At 39.9% G+C, this 9,513-nt stretch overlaps 1 protein-coding gene across 2 annotated transcripts; it reads right to left on the bottom strand.

The window, feature by feature from the left end:
* Positions 1-1,582: 1,582 nt before the first annotated feature.
* mindy4 (MINDY lysine 48 deubiquitinase 4) lies at positions 1,583-8,779 on the bottom strand. Of its 2 annotated transcripts, XM_050055829.1 has the most exons (18): positions 8,413-8,779; positions 7,972-8,091; positions 7,663-7,886; positions 7,307-7,580; positions 6,956-7,209; positions 6,778-6,836; positions 6,581-6,690; positions 6,376-6,492; positions 6,178-6,269; positions 5,870-5,971; positions 5,560-5,623; positions 5,173-5,238; positions 5,010-5,077; positions 4,839-4,902; positions 4,248-4,409; positions 3,065-3,245; positions 2,730-2,808; positions 1,583-2,540 (listed from the first exon to the last, which is right to left on the bottom strand). In XM_050055829.1, the coding sequence occupies exons 1-18, from the start codon at positions 8,470-8,472 to the stop codon at positions 2,492-2,494; spliced, it is 2,145 nt and encodes a 714-aa protein (XP_049911786.1). In that variant the 5' UTR covers positions 8,473-8,779; the 3' UTR covers positions 1,583-2,491. The 2 variants fall into 2 exon arrangements, with proteins under 2 accessions (XP_049911786.1, XP_049911787.1); XM_050055830.1 differs by lacking the exons at positions 1,583-2,540; positions 2,730-2,808 and having other exon boundaries at positions 3,097-3,241.
* Between the last annotated feature and the right edge of the window lie 734 nt (positions 8,780-9,513).

Here is a 9,513-nt window from a genome sequence, read left to right on the forward strand (position 1 = left end):
GACAACAAGTTACAGATTTGCTTTTTATCCCCGTTTCTGTGTGAGGATGCTGTGATTTGGACTGACAGTAACACCAGTCTTGCAGGAGACTTGGGATCTTTTTAAGTAAAAAAAACAGCTCACTAAGTGAATGGATTGTCCTGATTCCTTGCTTTAATTGATTATGCAATCATACCCACATTTGTAATTTGACAAGCCCTTTGGCACTTACAGAAACATTTCACACGCAAACTATTCAGGGAAGATTAAGACTAGTATATAACCCAAAATCTAAACATGGCTCCTTATGACGTATGTCGAACTCCCCCCATCCGCTGAAGAATTTTGTGGCATAAGTAAACACTTTAATCCAATTTCTTGGACCCCAGGGCCTCGTCTCAGCAAGCCACCTTATTCAAAGTGATTGCAGTAGCCTTGATGGCTGTAAAATTGTTGTAGAGGGCTCACTGATTTGCTCCATGTCTCATGATTAATTCATGGCTCTTCCTATGTCTTTTGTGCGTGCATAAATCCCTACATGAGTCACCAATAATGTACGTTCAGATAGTACAGCCTCCATTAGGGATTTGACAGTTGAAAGATGATTTGTCATCGCCACATTGAGCTCTTCGCCAGAATTTCCATCGCGCGAAAATGGAACTTTCATGGATGCGATTGACTTTGACAGATTTAATAAAGAAAGCAGCTTCTATTGTCTCGTTGCGTGTTATTGTCGAGTAGTTTGGATACATGATGACCCAACATATTATATGTCAAGATATTATGTGGACCCTGGTCCATGTTGCACAAAGAAGTAAGTTGCTGCAGCTCTGTCAGTGTGCCAGCTGCGTCGTCTTTGATCCCATGTGCTGGAGGCGTTGGCACAGGTCTCCCTGCCGCCCCCTCTGCATGCCACACACTGTGTGTGCTCTGACGCCTGCCATGGCGTAACGACTAAGAGCATCAATTAACTGTGAGGCATCTTTCAGATGAATTAATGTTTTCACCCTGGCATGTGACATATTTCAGAGTTAATTCACAATTAGCTTTGTGTTTGTTTTCTTTATTTGGAAAAATGTGTAAGAACAAGGCAACAGAATGTTCATTTATCAAATGAGTTAAAAATAAATGCCTCAAAAGCACAAAGGTGCTTTTTTTAATTGAAAGCAAATGGCTTCTGTAGCACTGAGCAGTGATGTTTCAATCATATATACCACAGTCTGTTTTCATCATTAAATAAATATATTAACAGATAATACTGACACTTCATTTACATTTGACAGACAGTTAAACATCTTTTAAAAACAGATTTGCTATCATGCATCATATTGTGTGTAATGCCAGCATAGTAAGAAGATAAATAACATTTATTGAGGATTTGTTTTTCTTTTAAATAGATCCAATTTCAGTTTTGGCAAAGTGAAAACACTTGGCAGAACGTGTTCTTTTGTGGAGGACTTCATGATCTTTTCTCAACAATATTCAGTGTAATTTTACTTAAGTTACGCAACAGTGTTTTTGTAGTATCTGGTTGACAGAGGCAGCTCATAAAAAAGGGAACATAAAAATGAACACAAAACAACAACCAAGTGGAGACAGCTGAGGTATTGAATAATTTTATTCTCTGTTCCACGACGTCTGTCATGTGAAAATTCATCAAGGCAATTTTAATTATAAGCACTTCTCTCTCTGACAAACACACTCACACATGTCTATATTTATTTATTTAATCTAATCTCCTGACAACACATCAGACTTATTATCAAAGCAATTCAAATAATGTTACAACCTAACAGATGGACTAACTTAAAGTGTGCACATAAAAAAAGGCAATTTGATTTTAGGCCATTTCAAAACCAAACTGTGATACAAATTAAAACAGTCAGTAACAAACAAAAATCAGTTAAGACATGATGTGAAATTAAGATTTTTTTTCTGCAACTTCCTTCATGAAAATATCACTTTCATTTCATTTCAAATAACCAGCAAATAAATAATAATTTTGTGTAAAATATGGACAACAATCTGTCATATTTTATGTAAAAATTACAGGTACAGGATAAAAGGCCACTGTGGTCAACTGCATCTTGCATTAATTTACATTTCACCAGCAACAAAAGTACGAGTTCCTCTCCAAACCTGCACATTTTAAGTTACTTTATGCATATTGCTTAACACTTTAAAAATAATTGCATTCTCTTAAATATCATTTTGTAGGCAACAGCATGACACTTTATGGCTGATATGATATATCCAAGTTTGGGCCCAGACCCTTTCAGCTGCACACACACAGTTTGATATAACATCATGATATGTAAACTAATGGCAGAGCAACACTGTGTCTCACTATGAGGAGGAAGAATGGTGCTGCTAAGATATATGGCGGAATATGAAACAGAATATAATGTGAATAAGACTTCATATAACACATTAAAATATCTGTACTGGTGATGAAAATGTTAGGTGTCTTTTAATGCTCCAGAGTTAAAATAGCATCAGTGCATGTGATCAGTCAGAGAATAGGCTCTGTGTCATTCCAGTTGACAGATGCGTCTTTCCACCTGAAACAAACAGTTCAAGGCATTCAGAGCTGACACAGGAACACACAGCATGATCCTTCTCAACTTAAAGCGAATTATGAACACCAGCACATCTTAAGAAAAGCTTTTTATGGTTGTTGTCAGGAGTTGACAGACATTACTGTGCATGTAGGTGTGCATCTGTGTGTTTGAATGCCAATAGATCCTTACCTGGTTCGGATACAGTGCTCCAGTGGAGGAATGAGATCAGTGTCAGCATCTTGGCAGCTCAGGGCCGATCTGCCAACAGCTTAAAAAAAACAAAAGCTCAATAAGCATTTTCAGTTATAACACACAATTAGGCAGCAAAATAACTAAAAACTATTCAAGTATCAACACAAGAAGGACCAAGATCATTTAGACGAGATTACATCATCTTAATCAGAGATTACACCCTGATGCATCATTTCTCTGAGTGGCCATTCACTGCAGGAGAGAGGATGATAAGACACATAACAACCAGAACATAAAGGACATCTACACTGAGAACAAGTGATGTTACATACAGACAGTGAGGCGGATCTCCTCCTGTTGATTGGCCAGTCCGTCATAATAGTAGAGGTCAAACTCCAGGCCTTTGTCCTGATTGGTCAACAGCTCCCTCTGCAGGCCAAACAGCACACTGAAGTGGCTTTCACTGCACACCACCCAAATGGGGTAACGTGGAGTCTTCAGGTAAGCTCCTACCTTAGAAAGAAGAAAGTAAAACACGACAGAGCAAAGTAATCTATTAATGACCAGAACCCCGTAACCTCAGCAGCTAAATGGATTGCAGCCATCATCAATTTTCTTATTTTAAACATATCAAAAAGTGTTGAAAAGGCCTTGCAAACCAATTTTGAGCTGTCAAAAACCTGCTGCAACCAGTGATGGAGAGATGTAAAACCAAAACTAAGTTGTGGTATTTGTTTATGCCTCTTGGCACACCTCAAAGTCTCCAGGGTGTAAAAGTAACAAGATTTTTGTAGGACACATTTTATACATGTATTGGTATTTACTGTATTTGTTAATTATGTGCAGCAAAACATGAAAATGTGAAAGGTATTTTGCATTTCTTTTCTGGTCAATCATTAGAGTTTGTTTAAAGTTCATGGCTCTACTTCCTTTCTACATCATGTTCTGGTAGATGCAGCCAAGTACCTGTTTTCTTTGAGTAAGTGCAAGATTTACTGTGGTCTTCAATTGAAATTTGGGCCACTGACTCAATTCCAATTGAATGAAACCTCAAAGGCTACATAATTAGAAATGCCTGGGCAAAATCTGCTATTAATCACAGTTTCTTGGGAGCCATTATCTTCCATCAGTGTCATCACACTATGTTCCTCAACAAATCACATCCACATGTCCACGATGTTCTTATTGACCTATTAATCACATTTCACATAACCAAGGCAACATAATTTGTTACTATGCTACAGCTTGATAACCAGAGAGCCTGGTACTTCCCATTTTCTTTAGTTATCCTGTTCTCCTGTGTGTGACGTACTTTGAACATTTTCAGTCAGTGTATGTGTTAACTATGATATATATCCCATAACAGTCAAAGGAACATTCTTTGCTGTGATTATGGCCACATCAGCAGCACAGATGTGACCTCCCACGCCCCCGAGGTGTTGTGTTTCCAACTGAATCTGACTACTTTCTGATTTCTCAGTGGCGAGGTGACCAGCAACTCGGCCACCCACTCACCTTGCAGATGTTATAGTGTTCGAACAAGGACAGCAGTCCGACATCACAGTGGCCTTTGACTCCCTTGAGCAGAGTAATGTTGCCATTGCCTGAGTCCAACTCCATGTCATTGTCAAAGACGTTAGAAACTGCTCTGCCGCAGAGCAACAGGTTGACCAGCTCCTGGGAACACAGATACCAAAAAAAAGCAATTTCAGTAACCAGAATATATTTTGTGTATACAGCAGAAACATACTGTCTTGTTTTGTGTCTTGCACTGAGATCCCTTTGTTGTATAACATGCTCTAATGTAAAGAAACTTGAGGGGAAAACATGTCTAACAAAAGACAAATGTTTTGTCTGTGAACCCTTTGAATTATAGAAGAACCTAAATTTGCAATTTAGTTTAATATTGTTGCTATTAAGCCATGATTTTTGTGTGTTTAGGTGTTAAAGCAATCAAACTTTACAGCAATCCACAGAAACTTTACCTAGTAGTATAGAAACCCTGCAGCCAACTCGCACTTTGGAGCCACTTGCGTAGGCTCTAAACAACTACATATACAACAATAATTCAGCTTTTAGTCTGCAATTTTTAGTTTAATGTCAAACCTGAGTGCAGTAGCCATGGGCTCCGATGAGCGTGGTGGTGGGCACGTCCATATCGTCTCTTACTCTGAGGAAAGAATACAGAGAAGCACAATAAGGGTGATGTTTCATAGTGATTACGTATGCTTGCTGCATATTTTGTTCAGTCATAGAGCTACACAAGGCACAGCTTACTTTTCAATGGATCGAGAGAGAACAGCAGATATGGTGAGCAGTATGCATCCTAACAGCCCAGTCTCAAACTGTGGAAAAATGGAGAATAAAGCAAAAGGTTGGCAATCTTAGGTACATCTGACCAGCAAAATTAAACTGAGGAAGTCAATACTGAGTTTCTCACCTGATCAATATGCTGCTCCAGAAGCAACTGTGTGTCCTTGAGGTTATTCACGGTGAAACAAGTTATCTAAAACACAACATGGTTATAAAACCTCCTCAGGAGTTTTTTTTTTTTTTATAAAAAGTTTATTTGGCATATTGATAGTATTAACACAGCTACACTATATATTAAACTATTATTAAATGAATTCACAAAATAAAGAGATGTACAATGTTCAAATACGTTATTGCAAATCCAAATATGGCGACAAATCTCCTTCAATAACATTTTAGGCATAGTAATATCCCACAAATTAATCTCAGTGTCTGATGTAGTTTCATTTGGTCAATTTAGGTGTTACTGTACTACCCACAAGTGAGCAGCGTGTATGCAGCTACGTCTTTCTACCTTTTCAAACACTCCTTCAGATTTGTAGTGTCCAGTTGGGGTGAAATGATTTCTTCCTGAATTTCTGTTAAAAAAACAGAGTTAAAAAAACTGTTTTAATCAATGCTGCACCTGAAATGGAAGCGTTATCAGTCAATTCTAAGATCAATGGGTCTGATGGGCATTGAACTTTAGGCTTCTAGAGGTGATGTGAGCCTGACCCTCTACAAGCCAGATATTCACATGCATTCAACCTGGTTAAATACCAGTAATGAGGCTCTGTGTATTGGTCTGGGTGCAGAGGATTAAGTGGATAAAAGTACGATCTTACATTGCAATTATGGCTTTTTTTTCTTCGCCGGCCCTCCACAGTACTTCAGCCGCCGCTAAAACAAAACACTTTCTTCTCGTGGTGTTGGAAGGTCTTAACCTCCTGAGAACAAAGTGGCATTTGAGTGATAAGCAGGTCGTGTGGAGTAATAATACAGTTAATACCAAATGCGGAGTTCAATACTTAACAGTGGCTACAAAGTACGCCTTGATGTGAATTAATGACTGTAAAAAGCATCCAAGTGATTACAGCAGCGTACACAGAGGTTAACATTATGGGTCAGAGCTCTGAATTGAAGGATAACGTACTGAAGGCTTGTATTACTGGTTTCAGTGTTTTCAAACAGGAGTTTCTTTAGAACAAAGGCTTGGATTGATGCCAGAACTCCACAAGGACCACCCTAGAAAATAAGCACACAGAGAGCATAATACCACCAATAAATATTCAACATGAAAATCAGCTTTCTGGATTATTAAATATTAGCAGCATGGCTCAGTTAAGACAACCTTTCTCTGCACAATTCCGTATCTCAGGTCGTGCGTTTCTGAAAATGTGAAACCCTGATTCCTCCACTCAACGCTGAAACAATTTAGGCTGGAACCAAGAAGAACTGCTTTCAATTCCTGGAGAAGAGACAATAACAGAAAATCAAAGACACCTGCAGAAACTGTCCCCAGCATATTTACAGAAACACTGGTGTAAATCACTAACCATGGCAGCGTGTTGGTCCATGGGACGGCCTGCATAGCGGTGCTCTTCAGCGGTTCTTTGAAAGGACACTTTGGAGAGTTCTCGCAGATCATCATCATCATCAATATCATCTGAAAATCAATTAACACACCATCAGCTTTGACAGATACAAGGCAACAAATCAAAAAAGTCAATAGATGAGGTCACAGAGCACTGACCTAAAACCATTTCAGACACATCCAAGTCAGCCACATTTGGCCTGATCAAAGACTTTAATCTGAGAAACAGACACAATGTGCATAAATTTATGAACAAAACTTGGTAGCAAAAATGATGTCAACAGTATAACACTCTGAAGTTATCACACACACACTAACACAACTTAAAGCTATTTACTTCGTTGTCATCTGTGTGTCTTGTTTCACTTTTTCAAAGCTGTTTTCCCTCTGCTTTCTGTCTGGTGCACTCCACAACTCCTGTTGCCTTCCTACGCAGTCAGCTGGGCCGATTTCAGTTTGGCTGCTTTCTGAGCTTTTTTGATGAACGGCAGTTGTTAAAAGTCCATCCTCAAACGGCCTGCTTTCTTCTTCTTTTCTGAGCAGTGGCTGGCTCACTTCCACCTTCCGATACTGCCTTTTTTTGTTTGATTCCTACCACAAAAAACATCAGTGTCGGAAAAGGGTGTAATGAATATGAGTAATATAATGAATATGGGATCAATTTGTTTTCAAGAACTGCATCCAGTACCTGAGGTGTGCTGGCTATTGGTCCAGCCATCATGCCACGTCTAATTCGATTAGTTCTGCTCCTTTGGGTGCTCTCAGTGATGGAAGTCTTTTTTTCTGGTTCTCTTTTCATGAAGCTTTCCTTGTCTTGGAGGGAAGCCATCAGTGTCTGGCCTTTTTCATCTTCTAAGTCATGAGCCCAGAAACCGGTTTGATTTTGACTGGACAGTGTGTCTGTCTCAGGCAATAATGATGTATATATAGGCTGAGAAGGGCTGACTTCTCCTACTGCAGACCTGCAAGAGAGAGAAATCCCATAATTTCACAAATTCAAGGCAGCACAAAGTCATGAAATCAAAAACAACACGTGTGAAATACCTTAATTTGTTGTGTTTGCTGACAACAAAAGCTGTTGTGTCAACCTCTGCTTTCACATCACTCATCACTGCTGGTGTTGCCGCAGCAGAATTAGCAATCGAGCTGACAGTTCGAGCAGACCACAGGGCATCACTTTCACTGCAGGTGATCTCGTCATTCTTAAATCCCTCGATGTGATACTTTACAATTATCTCCAGCAATGTTTTCAGTGGGGAGCTCACAGCCTGCGATGACACAGAAGTCAGCACCAGACTTTTTTTTTTACATCATCCACTTGCACAGAAGCCAACCTCCAGCTGCAAGACTTACTTTATTCTTTCTATAGAGACCCTCCATGTTGAGAACCTGTCTCAGGTGTGACCTGTTGTTGATGCTGGCCTCTGTGCGTGGATGCTCCTCATCCATACAGGCAATCGTCCTCTTGAGTCCCTGCGCATTAACACAGCGGTTATAACGTCTGCTATCAAAGAACACTGACACTGCAGGTTTTTAACAAAGTCATGTTTAACGTTAAATCACTTATCATTGATAGTAGCATGTGGCTGTCACCCTTCCTGAATACTAACATTATACACGGGGTCATAACGTCTCGGTTGGGACAGCATGAACTTTTGTTTGTGGCACAAAATCTGACGATTCACAGATTTCTTTACATCACCTGAATGAGCTAAAGGAGCTAGCGCTAGCTAACGTTGGCTAGCTCCGGTAACGGTTCGCAGCCCGTTAACCACATAGCGTTGGATACTTTACCTTTCGACTCAGATATTCCCGAACAACAGACGAAGACACCTCTTCGACTGAAACGGCCATGGCGGTGAGGACGTGTCCGGCTGTGGTGGCCTTCTCCTAACATAGATAATGAACGAGAAGATGCTCTGGCAGTAGCCTTTAGCTAAACGTCTGGTGAACCATAACACGGCTGTGGGATGTGCTGCGCCACTCTATGCACAAACATTGGCTTGGCTGGCGAACCGTGGACTTTTCAGAGACAGTACATGTCAGCCACAGGTCGATACGACTGTATCAAAAGGCTCGTTGAAGATGAACTACGCCGGCTGCAGCAGGGGGCGGTGACAACAGTTTGCCGACAGTTTCCAGCATCCTTCAGTCTGTACCGGAAGTCGCAGAAACACTCACATCCGGTCTGATCTGATGTCAATTTATCACAAGTGTTATTTTGACACTGCCAGTACCTTGGTTGAGAAAGTGTCTCAAAAACCCTGACTCTATCTGGTTTTTCATCCCAAACCACATCTTTAATAAAATTGGAGGTCTCTTTTCTTTTGAAATGTAACTTCTTACCTAATAGATTACCAATCACACTGTCAACATTTCATCAACAAGCCCTTCTAGCATGGAAGCTGTCTTTTGTCCACAATTTCTCACCCCATCAAACTTTTCTCTGGAATAACAGCAATATTCGTATAAGAAACAAATCCTTATTCTTTCCTAAATGGTGTCAAAGAGATATCATCCATATCCTCAATCCTTTTGATAATGCTGGTAATATGCTGTCTTATGAACGTTTTATGTCTGTACACAGTTTTCCTGTTCCCTCCAGAGAATTTATCTCTGTAACTCGTGCTATCCCAAAAGACTTACCAGTAATTCAACTTATAAAAAGCCACTTGAGTTACAGTGAATACAAAACAAGTCAGCCTGTGCTGATGCTGGGTGGAATTGAACTAACAGATAGAAAGTGTGATAATAAACATATTCACCAGTGTTTTCAAAGAAAGAATGGAGTTGTGCCTAGAGGCAAGTTTTATTGGAGGTCTCAAATAGAGGACATAAACTGGAGAAGAGCTTGGCTTTTACCCCATAAATATTGCATATCGAACAAGGCTAAAG

Source organism: Epinephelus moara, chromosome 10 (genome assembly GCF_006386435.1).
Source record: "Epinephelus moara isolate mb chromosome 10, YSFRI_EMoa_1.0, whole genome shotgun sequence".
NCBI lineage: Eukaryota > Metazoa > Chordata > Actinopteri > Perciformes > Serranidae > Epinephelus > Epinephelus moara.

What these genes read in the sequence shown, in the direction of transcription:
- mindy4 (XM_050055829.1), bottom strand. Translation starts at nt 8,472, where the DNA reads ATGGCCGTTTCAGTCGAAGAGGTGTCTTCGTCTGTTGTTCGGGAATAT. An exon ending in TGGAGCAGCATATTGATCAG is followed by an intron (nt 5,078 to 5,172) that starts GTGAGAAACTCA and finishes ATTTTTCCACAG; the next exon opens with TTTGAGACTGGGCTGTTAGG. An exon ending in GAGCACTGTATCCGAACCAG is followed by an intron (nt 2,541 to 2,729) that starts GTAAGGATCTAT and finishes TGTTTGTTTCAG; the next exon opens with GTGGAAAGACGCATCTGTCA.